The sequence below is a fragment of the Pinus tabuliformis genome, chromosome 9 (assembly GCF_031772625.1).
Source record: "Pinus tabuliformis cultivar Carrire ecotype Pingquan chromosome 9, CPIR1, whole genome shotgun sequence".
Taxonomy (NCBI): Eukaryota; Viridiplantae; Streptophyta; class Pinopsida; order Pinales; family Pinaceae; genus Pinus; species Pinus tabuliformis.
The window spans coordinates 1077335585-1077352854 of NC_142307.1; the positions used below are offsets into that span (position 1 = coordinate 1077335585).

General features: G+C 38.3%; 2 protein-coding genes across 2 annotated transcripts; both read left to right on the top strand.

Moving 5' to 3' along the window:
• The first annotated feature begins 2662 nt into the window (after positions 1-2662).
• LOC149152462 (uncharacterized) lies at positions 2663-3598 on the top strand. The gene has a single exon (XM_089443485.1). It carries the CDS (start codon positions 2663-2665, stop codon positions 3596-3598), a length of 936 nt encoding a protein of 311 aa, XP_089299611.1.
• Positions 3599-9245: 5647 nt separating this feature from the next.
• LOC149152463 (uncharacterized) lies at positions 9246-16544 on the top strand. The gene is made up of 10 exons (XM_089445953.1): positions 9246-9473; positions 9625-9912; positions 10658-11510; positions 11638-11720; positions 11915-11923; positions 12358-12446; positions 12621-12694; positions 12792-12842; positions 15052-15128; positions 15268-16544. The coding sequence occupies exons 2-10, from the start codon at positions 9666-9668 to the stop codon at positions 16167-16169; spliced, it is 2385 nt and encodes a 794-aa protein (XP_089302079.1). The 5' UTR covers positions 9246-9473; positions 9625-9665; the 3' UTR covers positions 16170-16544.
• The last annotated feature ends 726 nt before the right edge of the window (positions 16545-17270 follow it).

Sequence of the window (17270 nt, forward strand, 5' to 3'; positions counted from 1 at the left end):
TTGCCTCGTCGCAAAACATGATTGATTGTAATATAGTCGACCCGCCTCATCTGACCTTCGATATCCTGTATAATCGAAGCCGTCCTCCAGCTCTTTGCTACGTGGTCCCAGGTTTTACCCCCCTGTAATTTCTGTAACATGTCTATTACAAGCTGGGAGTCGCCTTCTATATCTAGGTTCTGATATCCATTCCTCGCGGCAATTCGAATACCATGATAAATTCCCCAAAGCTCTGCCTCATTATTTGACATTTCGCCGCCCCATTCAGCATATGCCCATAGTGAGATGCCCCTGCTATCACGGAAAATACCACCCCATCCAGCTTCCCCAGGATTGCCCTTTGATGCACCATCAAAAGACAATTTAATTCGATTGTCTCCTGGGAACCGAAAATGATTTGGGCTCTGCATACTATACCGACTACTCCTATCAGTGGTAGGATATAACATGGTAAAGTCTATGTTCAGTTGGGCTACTATTCGTTGCTCATCCAAGTTTAATTTCCAATCCTCCTCCCGCCAAGTTTCAGACAAGACCGTCTCTTTAATCGAGCGGCAGACCTCATCCCATATTCTTACTACATGGCAACTTCGATCTTTAAAAATGCGTCGGTTACGTTCTTTCCACACCTCCCAAATTACGAACCCGAGCGCCAAACTCCAGATCCTCCTAACCAGTCTGCTATGAAAATTGCCTTGTCCCCATTGTAAAATGGTATTCCTTAGACTATGAGGATCCCGATTCACCTGCCCAAAAAGAACTCGTAATTCTTCCCACAAACTCTGAGTATACAGACACCTATTCAGCAAGTGTTCCTGGTTCTCGAAATCATTATTACATAGATAACACCGAGATGGGCCAAACATTCCTCTTTAATAATAATATAACTATATGTTTAATTTTAGATTTTGGTAGCAACGAACTCTGCTCTGATCTTAATTTGCACAAGGTTCAAGAGGTAACTTAGCACAAGGGTTTACTTGTGCAATATTTAGCGGACGGTTTTTGGGGAATAGTATTGACGCAGGGATATTTTGACAGACTGAGCTCAGCAATGGACGTACGGCAGGGGAGGGGTGAAATCCCCTCCTTTAGGGATGTAATGATGGGTCATTTTGGAACTAGTAAAGCGAATGGGCGAACGCCAGATGCAGGTGATGATACCCTAGTCATGGGCAACCAGTGGCAAGCCCGAATGGTTAATAAATGTCTTCCAAGGGCACAGAAGAAACCCAGGTATGTCATTCCGAATAACAAGTTGGAGGAATATCGATGTTACATGAGAGACCATGCGTTAATCTGTAAATTTATTGGGTATTGGCCTTCTGAAAGGGATCTCTTGAGATGGATCCAACAACGATGGAAACCTCGTGGCCATATTGAGCTTAAATTGGGTGCTAAGGGGTTTTTTACAGTCATTTTTGCTAATTTACAGGACAAGGCAAAGGTTTTTGAGGAGGGTCCCTATTTTATGAATAATGCGGGACTATTTACACGGTATTGGGAGGATCGATACAACCCTGAAGCAGAGAAAATCAAGGCTGCACCAATCTGGGTTCGTTTATTTGGGTTACCCGATGAATTTTGGGATCCAGAGATATTAGAAGGAATTGGGAATTCAATTGGTACTTTTGTGAAGGTCGCAGAGACCACGAAAAGGGGGAAATATACGTCGTATGCTAGGATTTGTGTGTATATGGATATCTCAGCCCCTTTACCGGAATCCATTGAGCTCGAGTATCAGGATGAAATTTGGCAACAGCCTATTGATTATGAACATATACCATTTCGCTGTCGACGATGCCATGTTTATGGCCACCTCGCAAGGGACTGCCCACAAAGTAACGAACAGAACGGGACAAAGGATATGCCAGAGGGTATTCGAACGACTGACAGAAGCGTCGGGGAAGCATATGAGTTTCAGGAGGTTCAGAGGCGAAGAAGACCTACGCCTGCGAATCCTAAAATCCCCACCCAGGAAAGGAATGCAGTACCAGAACGTCAAAATCAATATAATATTCTTCAAACACAGGAAGACGAAGAAAATCAGGGGAAAGATCGTAATGAAATCAATCCAATTGTACAGAACCAGGAGAGTAATGTGGTTGCGCCGATGGAAATCATTAAGGATGGAAAGAGGAAAAGTAGAAGCCCCAGTCGAGAGCCTGAAGGAGAGGAGGAGGCACGAAATGATAAACATTCAGATCAATCCAAGAAGGGGAAGGAAGTTGTCAAAGAAGTGGGTACAGAGGAAGAAATAATCATGAAGAAGTTACTTACGGATTGGAAAAAATTGGACGAGTGGTTCATTCCAGAGAAAGAGAAACAATTATACAAGGAAACCTTTCAACGGTATAAGGAGAAGATGGCTGGTTGCTTGGAACCCAAGTTGGTGCATGACAATCAGGACTCCCAAATTCTTGAAGGCGATACTCAAGGTAAGCCCGGAAGGAAAAAAGGTAGACGAACGTTGAATGAATCCATCCAAGCAGTGGGCGAGACTCTGGTAAACTCTGGCCGGGTGATACCTCTGTCTGAGGTATTTCTTCAGAATCCCCGAAAGTTTTAAATGATTGTTGTAAGTTGGAATATATGTGGACTTAATAGTCAGGGGAAACAACGATATTTGAAGGAAAGAGTGACGAAAGATATGCCAAGTATTATGGTAGTTCAGGAGACGAAGGTGGCTAGTCAACAGATGGAGGAAATTGTTAAGAAAATGAAGCTAGGATATGAGGTTATGGCTTTAGATGCAACAGCGACAGCAGGGGGATTGGCCGTTTTGTGGAATCCTGAGGAGGTAATTTTTGAGCATTGGCTTTCTTTTCCTAGAATACTTTCAGGTAGGTTTAGACTAGTAGGGATGGGGGAAAGAATTTTGTTCACAGGGGTATATGGACCTCATAATCATAGTGATAGGAAGGATTTCCTGAGGAACCTACGTACTATGCAACTTCTCATTCCGAATCTCCCATGGTTGATAGGGGGGGATTTCAATCTAATTAGGCATCTAGGGGAGATGAGAGGAGGGGTTAGGCGAGAAGATCCGAGTATGGAAGAGTTTAATGATGTAATCAGGGATCTAGGATTAGTAGATATATATACAATCAATGGTGTACATACTTGGAATAATCGCCGAGGAGGGCAGAGCCAGATTGCCTCTCGATTGGATCGATTTTTATTATCAGAGCAAATTTTGAATAGAGATGTGTTTATTGAAGCTAAAATTCTTCCTAGCATTGGTTCAGATCATTGGCCCATTCGATTGGAGGTAGATATTAAGCAGATCAAAGGGAAAAAACCTTTTCGTTTTGAATCTTTTTGGCTAAGGGATCCACAATTCATTCAAAAAATGGAAACCTGGTGGAATCAATGTACTAGTAGAGGAAAAGGGAGAATGCATACTGTTCAGTTGAAGCTTAAGGAATTGAAACAGAGAATCAAAGAATGGAATCAGAAAGAATTTGGGAACATTTTGGAAGCTAAGCAGAGACTGGAAGGAGCAATGGAGGATATACAACAAAAAATAATATTGGAAGGCAGAGATGAACATAATAGTAGGGAGGAAGGACGGATTCTCAGCCAGTTGGAGGAATGACGCAAACAAGAGGAGATTTTGTGGCAACAAAAATCAAGGGTTCGGTGGTTAAGGGTAGGCGAACGGAATACAAAATTTTTTCATCAAGCTATGATTCAACATAGGCAGAGGAATCGAATTTTTTCTATCAGGAATGCGGAGGGTGAAAGAGAGGTAGAGCAGGTAGGTATTGCAAAGACTCTAGTGGATTATTTTAAGGGGGTGCTCACGGAAACTCATAGGGATAGAAGGGAGGCCATTAATAATATATGCAGCGAGATACCAAGGATAATTACAGCAGACCAGAATAAGGCATTAATGCGGGCAGTCACTATGGAAGAGGTAGAAGAGGTCGTGATGAACATGGCGAAGAATAAGGCTCCCGGGCTGGATGGATATACCATTGAATTCTTCCAGGCGAGCTGGCATTTTATAGGAAAAGACATACTGGAAGCAGTGGAGGAATCCAGGATCAAACAGCAAGTCTGGCCAGGTATTAACTTAACCTTTTTCACTTTGATTCCTAAGAGTAACACATCTGAAGAACCACAGGGTTTCAGACCCATCGCCCTATGCAATGTAATATATAAGATAATATCTACAGTGATTGCGAAACGGCTGAAACCTCTCCTACCTAATTTGATTGCGCCTGAACAGACCGGGTTTGTGGAAGGTAGGCAAATTTTGGATGGTATCGTGGTATCCCAGGAAGTAATACATTCTTTAAAACAGCGAAAGAAGAAAGGGATGCTTATGAAGCTTGATTTATCTAAGGCATATGATCGTTTGAATTGGGATTATCTACGAGCCGTTCTTCAGGATTTTGGGTTTGAAAGCAGATGGATCGCTTGGATAAGTAGTCTGGTCTCCACTCCGAACTTCTCAATATTGATCAATGGGATACCTACTGCTACGTTTAATGCCACCAGGGGTATCAGGCAGGGGGATCCAATCTCACCATTCCTGTTCATATTAGCAATGGAAGGATTAAGCAGGAAAATTAAGCAGGAGGTCAAGGACCGAAGAATCAAAGGTCTTAGATTATGGGGGGCGAATCTAATCATAACGCATCAGCAGTTTGTTGATGACTTGATGTTGTTTGGTGAAGCTTCACTAAGAGAGGTAAGGGGTTTCAAACATATCTTAGAAGGTTTTATGAACGCTTCAGGTATGGCGGTTAATAATGATAAATCTTGTACTTTTATTTTTAACTCCCCTGAAGCTGTTAAGGCTCATTTAACTCGCGTGTTAGGTTTTAGACAGGGCGAATTACCTACAAAATACTTAGGTATTCAGTTAGATAGTAATTCCAAGCGCATAAACAATTGGCAAAATTTAGTTGATAAGGTCCAGAAAAGATTACATAATTGGTCGTTTAGAACGCTGAATTTAGCAAGTCGGGTTGTTCTTTTAAAATCAGTTTTACTATCCATTCCTATATACCCATTGTCAATTATGGCTGCACCTAAGGGAGTTTTTTGTAAATTAAGACAAATCTTTGGTAAATTTCTTTGGGGGGGTCCAACACAGCAAAGAAAATGGACTTTAGTTTCATGGCAGCATGTAATCAGAAGGAAGGAGGAAGGTGCCCTAGGTATTAGAGATTTGGAAATAGTGAATAAGGTTTTAGGAGCGAAGCTATGGTGGAGATGGGTGCAGGGGGGTGTGGATATATGGAAACACATCTGGAATCAAAAATACAATATGCCGTGCTCAGTGGAAGGACGTCTCCGGGTAGAAGAAACTCCAAGAGGATCCCAAATCTGGGAGCTAGCAAGAAGCAACAAAGATTTGGTTCGGGATTTTGCGTTCCGGGAAATTCGAGAAGGTAACCTGGCTAGGTTTTGGACGGATGGATGGCAACAACGTGAGAAGTTGGAAAGAAACCCAAATTTATATGAAATTCAAGCAGGTGCGCAACAGGAGGGAATGGAATATGTTAAGGATTACTGGAGACCGGCTGATCTGAATGCAATATGGAGGATATGGAAAAGACCGACATAATGGGATCAGCGAATCAGTCCTGAGACTCAACTACTGTTTATCAGAGAATTAGATTCGAGGAAAATGAAGATACGGCCAGGCAATGATATCCTAAGATGGGGTAAGGCCACGCAAGGTATGTTCACAGTTAAAGAAGCTTATTACTGGTTCACCAAGGAGGATCGAGAGGAGGAACCAGTGGATTGGAAAAAGATATGGGAAGGTAAATGGTGGCCAAAAGTAACTATTTTCACATGGTTAGTGTGTAGAGAAAGGATCTTGACGTGGGATCATATGCAGAATTTGATTGAAATTTTATGATGGAGAATATAGTTATATTATTTATAAAATTTAACAAGATACATATTAAAAAGATAGAATTTGATTGAAATTTTATGATGGAGAATATAGTTATATTATTTATAAAATTTGATTAGGTGTAAAAATTTTAAATTATTTTTTTATTATTAAAATTAGAAATTTAAAATCAGAAATTTAAAATCAGAAATATATTTTTAAAAGGAAACTAAAGAAATTAAAGAATTTTAGTTCGAGTGATTTGGTCAATAATTTGTTTTCTTAAGTTTTCCAAAATATAACTTTTTATGAGTAGTTATATTAGTTGTATGGCAAAAGAGTAGCAATCCATATTTGAAATTATCATAATTATTAAAAAAAAGAAATGAAAAAAAATCATTTAATTGTCTTTAATCTTATAACAAGTTTCTTTAATTATATGAAGATACATTTAGAATTTTGTTCAACTTTTATAAGTGAAAACATAATTATACCATGTATAAAACTTGAATATTTTGATTATGTCAAAATAAAATAAAATAAAAATAACTTTATTTAAAAAAAAAAATTTACATTATTATTTTTTTGATGAATTTTTGTTGTGTAATTAAGGTACTTCTAAATAAAAAAATAACACCATGTTAAAGTAAAAAAACGATGATATTATTTTTTAAATTAATCTTTGTTGAGTAGTTAATGTAAACCTTTTGACCACTCGTTTTTGGTTTTGAGGTTTATGAGAACCCATGGTATTGTTTGTGGAATTCATGTGGAATATAGCCTCTTTAAAGGGGGGAATTAAACTAGCCTAGATCCATCTTAATTTTAGATCTACCAAGGGTTCAGAGGGATCAAATCTCTTGAGATGCAAATATTCTAGGATGCAAAAAGATTTGATTCATAATTAAAATGGATCTAGGCAAATTATATATAAATATGGAAAAATAATATTTACATGTTCAAAATTTTAATTGAAAAGTATAATTAAATAAAAAAATTAAGGTGTGATCTAACCATGAAGAAAAATTTAATCGTGTGAAACTATACTCATATTTTATTTTTTTATTATAATTTTAATAAAAAAATTCATTAAAATAAACAATTAAATTATTTTTCAATCAAAATACTGAAAATATAGTTTTATAATATATATACTTTGGATTATTTTAAAATTAAAAAAATTAAGAAGAGCATTTGAAATCTTATAGGAGAAAATTTAATATTTTAATAATAATTATTAAGATCCAATGATAGGAATATGATCACTACATCACCCTCTATTTAACCTTGTGCCATGATCTGCATTATCTTCATCTAGTGGTGATGATAAACAACACTAGCACCAACAAAATTTTCTCCTATATAATTTTTATTAAAAAGGACTCTTCTTAATGTAATATGAATCACAAAAACTTCAATTCAAAAATTATAAAAAATATGTTATTAATATTTTTAAATTAAAAAATAAAGATATAAACATATATAAAATATTATGATAATATTTAACAATTATATATCTAGAATTTCATATATATATATATATATATAATTAATAAAAGAAATTTGAAACTCAAACCCTACCTTAAAACTAAACTCGTTGAATCTTAAATTTTCCATAATTACATGATATTTGAAAAACAATATTACACCAAACTTGAATTTTAAACCCTATTCTATTTTCCAAGTATTATAAGGATTATCTAGTTATTGAACTAACTCAACTGTAAACTAAGAAAACATCTTCGGATCTTCATATAAAATCAGATAGAAGTTGCAATATATGTATATGTATATGTATATGTATATTGGGAGAGAAGCAATGTATGTACATCATGACTGTGCATATGTTAGTTTTATGATGATGATGATGATGATTGTTAACGTCTATGACACTAAATTTTGGTCTATCGGACCTAAAGAAATAAATTATTTAGTTTGATTTAAGATTTTATTCCTATGCTCAAAAAGAGCTCATTATAATTTTGACATCGTAAAAGGCTAGGAAGGTCAGTGTTGCGACAAAGATTATGAAACTAAGATCTAATGTGGTTGTACCCGGGGCACTCTAAGAGGAAGTAGTTTTCATCCACGATGTTCTTATCGCAAATCCTTTCCATCCATGGTGTTTTAGGAACTGCCCAACGACCTATTTCACTATGGAGCTCACGAGAGTTCGTTCTAATCTTTGCTATATTAATTTTTTTCTTTAAAAATTAATATATATTTAAAATGCAATATATAAATAATATTATAAGAATGATTTACTTACTGAATTAACCCAACAGTAAATTTATAAAAAAACATTTCCAGATCTTCATATAAAATCAGGTAAAAATGGCAACATATGTATTATGTCTATTGAGAGAGAAATAATATATATACATCATGATTGTACATATGTTATTTATTTATTTATTTATAAAAATTATTTACTTACTAAATTAACCCAACTACAAACTCATAAGAAAACATCTCTTGATCTTCATATAAAATCAGATGGAAGAGGCAACATATGTATATGTATATTGGGAGAGAAACAATGTATATACATCATGACTGCATATGTTAGTTATATATATACATATTGATTTGGTGCGAGGAGGAGGACGACGATGTGCGAGGCTGTCAAAGTGAATGATAAAAAAAAAAAAAAAAAAGGGTAAACGGAAGCGAAGTCCAAGGTAAGTTCGGAGATAATTGATTGATTTATGTACACGCATATTCACAGCTTTCAAGGCGCAAAAGAGGTTTGTTATAGAAGCATATCCCGGACACCACACCCAAACGTCTATTCTATTATATTCATATAAAATCATAGGCATCTGTTTCTCTCCATCTACTCCTGCAACGGCACAGTAGTCGAGGCAGACTAAGTTTTAATGGATTGAAAAAACAAAAGGAAGGGCAGTGCGAATTTTACGTGGTGAACTTGCCGAATCCCACGGCGATATACACCCTTTTACCACCTGTCCGCATGCTGTCGTCGAATGGTTGCGGTTGCTGCTTCCTCGTCTCGGGCCATAAAAGCAGAAGGTACTCTATGATTCATAAGTATTTAATGCCACTGGAAAGGTTAGGGTAGGGTTAGGGTAACGGTAGGATGACTCTGACTTGAAAAGACGTTCCTCCCACTCTTTTTTCTTTTTCCATGTGTGGATTTTCTGTGATTTTGGTTTTGTGTGTGAGAGGAGGGCAGGCTGAGGTTGAGGCTATGCTCTCCACTTTGTAGGGTGGCAGCTGGGAAGAGGAACAAGGGGAGGTAGGGAGGAGAATACCTTGTCAGGTGTAGTGGGGCCCTTCAAGAGTGGGCAGCCTTCCCAACGCAATGCATAAATCCGGTGGAACCGTAGCGGTTTTTAAGGCGAGTGCGTGCTACTAACGGAGTCTAGTGAGAATGGAGTTCTTTGACCTTTGGTCCTTCCCATGGCTCTGCATTCATGTAGAATAAGGGTGCACGGTCTTTTCCCCCTGCTATTCTGCTCATGATTCCACTGTGTATCGTATCGTTAGGATTTTGCAAAGAAGCGCCCTTCGTTTCCGGTCCCTTGAGAGCTCTCCTTCCGATTCTGGCGCCTACTCACTGCAAATTCAAGACCCCTCTCTTCAGTCAGTCTAGGTATGCGTTCACCGAAGCCACACAACAAACATAAAAGGGCTTTTTGGCTCTTGCTGATTTTTTTGGGTTTTAGGTTGCAATGCATTGATTTCTTTTTTTCCTTCAGTACTGCTGGCTGTTTTTGTTCATTTTTGCATCCTGATGGGCTCAGGAAATAGGTGCTATCACGAGATTTAGGAGTTTTGAAAGAAAATGGGGTCGACGAGCAATTGGCTTGCATTTTCTCTGTCGCCTCATCTGACTGTGGATATGCCAGACACGACACAGCCACGGTCGGCCTCTGCTGCTTCTAATCATCGTCGTCATCATAATGATTTCAGCAATGGAACTGTTCATGACTGTTATGACCTTCATCCCACAGACACTATGCAGATGCCTTTGAGGCCTGATGGCTCGCTTTGTATACTGGAGGCACTCGACCGCACGCAGAATAATCAAGGTATAGCCCTTCATCTATGGGGAATATATATTTACTTCATTTCAAACCAACTGAGCACATTATATGCTTTCTCTATGTCTCGAGGGAAATGAAGCCTAAAATGGCTCACAAATGCTCTCCAGCCCTTCTTGCTCACAGCCCAGATCAGATTCCATAGCGGGCTTCTCGTTGTTTTTTCCTTTTTTTCCTATTTGCCATTAGGTCTGAGACCTTTGGTTTTTCACTTAGTCCTGCTAATCCTGAAAGCTTGGAACATTTTCTGTTAGATTTTCTGTATGTACCACATAGACGGCTGTGTCCTGTACTATACTTATTATGGGTATTATGCAGCCCTATGGGTTCTTGACGTACCGAGAATCTTCCTTCCCTTAATTCCCGAACAACAAAGTCAAATCAGTTTGTAATACAGATAGCCACATTTTATCCCGCGACCCACAAGCCAAGTGGATCCATTCTACACGGTTGAAAGCAATTTGAATTATGGCCTCCCCACAAATTTCATTCTTGCCCTTTCAGATCCAACGGTATATATTCTCATATATCGCAATCAATGCAGCGCGCGAGGGTGCCTATTCATTGTTTTTAAACTTATACTCGGCTTTGGCTGAGCATTCCATTTCATGGAAGTCTGAGTCTTCACATTTCTGTGATAAAGCAAAGTAAAATGTATAAGCTTCCTTGCATGTGGTGCTACTAGCTCAAAATTTTATCGCATGGTTCTAATTTGCTAACTGGTTATTATTAGATTGGCGACTGAAAAGTCTGGGAAACCTTCATGGATGCATGGATTCGGAATCAAATGTGCGATCACAGCATATGATGAAGTCGGAGCTGTCGATACTAGCCGGGGGCGGGGGTAGCAGTGAGCAGATGTCTGCATCCATTGGGCGGCACAACAACGTAGAGCAGCAAGAAGGGCCAAAGCTGGAGGATTTTCTTGGTGGCGCTTCTCTGGGAGGACACTATAACGACGCGAGAACGGATTCAATCTACAGAAACGCGGACGCCTTCGATGACAAGATGATGGTGTCAGGGTTGCGGGACGTTGTGCCAAATTGCTTGAACGCTTTCGATGTCACCGACTCTGAATTATCGTCGGGCTCCAAGAAAACTGATGAGAACCAGGATCCTGCAGCGAGGAATATGAACCCAATCCAGAACACCCTTGTACAGGATTCATATGATGAAAACTCGAACGATCAATATATGTTCCAGGATTGCAGCCTCCAGCTTCCTCAGAATTTCGGGGCAAACAACATGATTGGTTTGTCGATGATCAAGACATGGCTGAGGAGCCAACCATGCCCAGAAAACAAGATGAATGCGGCTCCCAATTCAACTACCCCGACCTCAGCTAAAGATCAGTCCCTTGGCAACCTAACAAATTTACAATCTTTATCTCTCTCCATGAGCCCGGGCTCTCAGTCCAGCTCACCCTTGGCTCTTCCTGCGCAATACCAGAATACAAACGCTGACAGCCCTTCCTCTGAAAGTAAGAAACGCTCTTTAGAGAAACAAGGCATTGTTGTAGAAGCTACCCCAAGAAAATCCATTGATACGTTTGGCCAGCGCACTTCAATCTATCGCGGTGTCACTAGGTACAATGCTTCTTCCGCCTCATTCTAGGATTACTTCAACGTATCTATATTCATGTCCATTTATCTCTATTTTTCATGGTCGTGCGGGAGAACGGTTGTAAATGTCGATAAATATGTAATGCTGCAGACATAGATGGACTGGAAGGTACGAGGCTCATCTGTGGGACAATAGTTGCAGGAGAGAGGGACAGACTCGTAAAGGTAGACAAGGTGAGCTTTGTAATATGTTAAAAATATCTTCTCACATTTTGGTTTCATGGCTATTTGTGTTACGCTGCATTTTAGTTCGCCATAGTTTGCATTTTATGATGTCCAAGAATACAAAATCATACAAAACTAAGTAATAAGCTTTTGTGTGGCTGTGTCGTGCATGGACAATGCTGATCGGTTTGACCATTCTTCAGTCTATTTAGGTAAGAGCAGTGCTCTTTCATGGTTTATTAAAAGCTCAGTTTGATTAAATTTCCTTATACAGAAGGTATACTTGTATGCTCATCAAGATCTACGAGATTCAGTGCTTTTAAATGATAACTTGTTTTAGATTCTGACTCAATAGATATTTTCACTTGTGTTAGAATTTGGCATTGCACCTTATAAAATTCAGTCATTTTAGCTGGCTTACTTCCAGTTTAGATCATTTTGGTTAGACCAGCCGAGAACAATGCCATTACTATTCTCTAGCTGAAAGTATTCATGTCTTATATGATATCCCAAGCGAGTGGACAAGTGTGGACTGAATATGTGCTTGTCTGACGTGCAAGAGAAGTTAGTTTGCTGTATGAAAGTGCAAAAAGAGGAAAAAAGTGTAACCAGCTACCTGATGGGAACATGATTTTAAACATTACAGGTGGATATGACAAAGAAGAGAAGGCAGCTAGGGCTTATGATCTTGCGGCTCTGAAATACTGGGGTCCAACAACTACCACAAATTTTCCGGTGTGAATCAATATATTTTCTTCATTTCATTCTGTACATGGAAATTGTATAAATCTAAAGAACCTCTCAATGTCTTAGTCCCCCACTTAAAACACAATGCATACATTCTTTGTTCCTTGCAACATATCTTTTAGGATACCAGCCTGAAATAAAAGGCTTACTTTCTTTTGACAGATTAGCAATTATGAAAAAGAGCTAGAGGAAATGAAACATATGACAAGGCAGGAATACGTTGCATCTCTCAGAAGGTATAATAGTTTTATTACTAGTTAAGGTATTGTAATTCTGTTGTATATTTGAAAATAATAGCATATTGACTCACCTTACTCTTGGATATTTGTACAGGAAAAGCAGCGGATTCTCTAGAGGAGCATCAATTTACCGTGGAGTAACAAGGTTAGGCTTCCCATGTTTCTGAATTTCTGTCAAATGTGTTTTGGTAGATTAAGGTCTGCAGTAAATCACTATAAGGTTTACAAGGATAAAGGAACTAAAAGCGAAGCATAAATCTGGGACTAACAACCAAATGAGATTGATCAAGAGGATCTACTACTCATGAATAAGTTGCCATTTTATGTTTTTCTACCCATCATTTGTGGAATTTAGAAATCTAGAGCAGAGTATAGAATAATAACTTCAATCAGAAAACATAGAACATTATCAGGGTTCAACATAAACTAGCTTTTGAAACCCTTCGTACCCAAAACTTATAAAAGCTCCACATACTAATATTTTCTTATCGTCCTTCAAAAGTCCTGTTAGGTTAATTGAATCTTAAATTAATAAATATTATATTTATCATGTGAATAACCTGGAGGGTAGGAATCCAGTGACAATTCAAGGCTTTCATTCCACTGGAGCTAGAAAACCAACAGTGGCCGTTCAAACTGTTGTGATGACTTTGTAATTTCTGCAAGTGGTTGAAAATTGAACTGGGTGAATTGACATGTTTTATAAGAAACACTTTATAAACAATGAAGTGGGTAAGGTTGCTTTTCGACCCTTCAGTCCTTGGGTTAGAGGAAAAAATTGGAGCACATTTCATGGTCTCTTTCATAATTGTATTAGGAATTGCAGAGCCAGGTTACTGACTTTACGGCGATAGGAAAGTTAATAAATGTGTCCATATAAGCACATCTAAGTAGAGGACGGCCCGTAGATAGAAGAAACAGAACTCTCAGAAGTAGTTTTGGATACTTCTTCCATAATACCACCACAGGAATGGAATTAGAATTTAGAAATAGATTGTTGTAAAGCTGTTGAGAAAGCAGTGAAGAGGTTTGCCATTAAAACATGTTTTCTTTGTTCATGGAGTTTATTTCTGAGAATTTTAATTTACATGAGCAATGCCTGGCTCGTGGCTTGACAGAATCAGACTGTAGAATCAGACTGTAGTTCGAATAGGGGAAATGAAGAAAGAAAATAAACATACATAAGAAAATAAACATACATTGACCAAGAAAATCTCATAATTAACTGGAAAACTGAATTCAAACACACAAATAACAACACAGGATTTACCTGGTAAAACCTTTAACTGGAAAACTGAATTCAAACACACAAATAACAACACAGGATTTACCTGGTAAAACCTTGACAGGGTGTCAAGGAAACATCCACGGGGCAAGGAAAACTGAATTCAAACACACAAATAACAACACAGTATTTAAGTGGTAAAACCTTGACAGGGTGCGGGGCAAGGGATTGGAATCTCTATTCAATCAACAATGATGTTGATTACATTTTTAGGGCATTCACTAGTTTTATACAAGCCTCAGTTACATAACTGCTGTTTAGTTAACAGCTGTTTAGTTATAAAACTAACTAGTAGTAACTAAAACAATTATTACTCATATTTACATAGTCGTTGTCAAACTTCCAACATAGATTAGGGATTCATACAATACCATTATATGTTCTATTATTTAACTGCAAAAGAAAGAATCCACATTTGACCTAAATAGGTTAATAAAAAAACTGTTTTTATCTAACGTTAAAAAGACCAGAGGGGAGAAACGTGTTTTTTCTGACCTTACCGTCAATTAATGTTCAAAATGGATCCAATACCTATCTGAAACACCGCCTTGTGTCTGAAGGTGTGACATCAGTCCGGAAGATCAGTAACCTACTTCAATATTTATTGTGCATTCTAGGTTGCTACTGTGATATAAGGATGAAACATTTCATGCCAATACAAAGTAGACACGATCCCAAAACCTGAATCAAGATGTATTGAATCAAAAGATAATAAGAGGAAAGCAATGGCATTCTTTCTGATGATGTATTTTTGCTTTCCGAAGGACAAAACAACAAATGATACAGTGTTCAAAACTTCAAATACACATTAGAATTATTAGCCGAAGTTAAATTTTCTGCACAAATTGCATCAACTATGTGAATTAGTACACATTTTGTGACGTTTCTAGCCCTTCTAATCCCTTGGTAAATTGTTCACCCTCTAGGATAATGAGAGTAACTTGTTTTTCTTTCACCTCAACGTTTTCTTGAGGTTACATTATATATTATATGCACCTACTATTGAAGCTCATTATTGGTCGTTAAGGCTTTTAGTGCTCATAATCGATTTGTTCTGAACGCGTACCAGACATCACCAACATGGAAGATGGCAAGCTCGAATAGGAAGAGTTGCTGGGAACAAAGATCTGTATCTGGGAACGTTCAGTAAGTACTTCTGTCCTGCTTATATAAAACCCAGACTTATGCTTATGGTTTTAAATGGTTAATTAAAGTGTTCTGAGATTCGTCAATGGTTAGTGAAATAATTAAAAACCCTTTTAACGAATTTGACTTAATTTCATAGGTTCACAGGAAGAGGCAGCAGAAGCCTATGATATCGCTGCCATCAAATTCAGAGGTCTCAATGCTGTGACAAACTTTGACATGAGCAGATACGACGTGAATAGCATACTTGAAAGCAGCACATTACCCATTGGGGGAGCTGCTGCAAAGCGCATCAAGGAAGCGGAGCCATCTGATCCAAGTGTAGATGGTCGTCGTACTGATGACGAAATAAGCAGCACAGTCAGTTCACAGATAGCAGACACCTTAACGAGTTACGGCACCGCTGCTTATCCAAATGGGCACGCAGGATGGCCGATAATTGCATTTCCGCAGCAAACAAATCCACATGCAGCAGCTTTATACAATCACCAAAGGGCTGCAGCTGGATGGTGCAAACAGGAACATAATAGTATTCAGAATCATGACCTCCAACTGCACTTTCAATCCAGCACTCAGAATTTTCTCCAACCAGCAATGATGACATCAAATGCTAATACTGTTTTGCATAATCTCATGAACTTGGAATCTTCTGCTCAGCTTGATGGAACTACCGCTAACTCTAATTCAGGCCTCTTCAGTAACATTTCAGGCAACTTGGCAGGCAACTGTCTGCAAATGACCAATTCAACTATTCCATCTGGGATAGCAGTATCTGACAGTGCTAGAGCTCCTTTCAGTGCTGAAAATGATGGCAGTAGCACAAAAAATTCTGGTTATAACGATAACATGTTATCTAATTCAGACCCTTTTGCAAGGGGCCTATATTACTTATCACAGCATTCGCCCGGCCTTGTCAAAGCCAACTACGAAAATGCAACGTATAACAATTGGATGACACCAGCAGCTGTTCAGACTTTAGCACCAAGGCCTAATCTGACAGTTTGTCATGCTCCCATTTTCACTGTATGGAACGACACATAAGCAATATAGGCTAGTATCGCAGGACCAGTCCTCGCTTAATGGATTAAAGGACTGGATAACATTCCAAGGAATAAAAGTTGAGCTGATCTTACTGGAATTGTGAAGCGAACCCTGTAACCCTTTTTTACGGAAACAGGCAATATAATGTACACCTTAGCTCCTACTATGCTCACATTTTTGAAAGGACCTAAGGCATTGTTGCTATTGGGTTTTTGTAGTTCGGCAGCTAGCTACTTTTAAGCCTTTCAGGCTTCATTTTGAAAGGAACGAAATGTTGAAATTATTGCCTATACAAGGCACACTAACTATTACTATTTTATTAGACTGGCTTGGCCAGCAATGTGATCAAGGCATCATTGTAAAAACACACAGCAGTTTTTCTGGATCATTACTTGGCGTTGCATACTAACTCGATTTTCTTGTGTAAAAATATCTTCAGAAGTTTCTTTTTTGGGATCGCTCAATGTTAGATCTTACAAGTTGATTATAACGAAAAGAAATTAGAGTTCTATCTTTCTGATGTTCGAGTGCTTGGCTTTCATTGCATTTTCTCAGGTTCCATTGCAATTACAAGGAATTCATAGATAAAAGAGCGTGGCTGACGTATAGCAGCAATGTTTGCAATTCCATGCATTCTATATTAAAGGAAGATATGACACTGAAGCAGGATAATGAACAAAACGTTACCATAACGTGTATCACTTGATGCTTATATTATCACCCTGTGACATCGGGTCGCATGTTCAACCCTATTCAAAACTGTAAAAGCACGGCCTACCGAATGCTATCAGTGAAAGCATCAGCTTCCATGGCGAAAACCAATACATAAAATCAACGAGGATTCGTTTGAAATTAAATGGATATAGAAGTGTGCTCGGGTTGGTTGGTTTGAGGTCATACGACAGCGTGCCGTGTGAAATTTGTGAAGCATCGGGAATAGCTAACCTAAGAGCAAAATTCGAAATCACCCATGATCGGATCGAGAAAACCGACGATGCATTAATTCATTAAACTCCAAATAACCTAAGAGCAAATTTCGAAATCACCCATGATCGGATCGAGAAAACCAACAATGCGTTAATTCATTAAACTCGAAAAGAA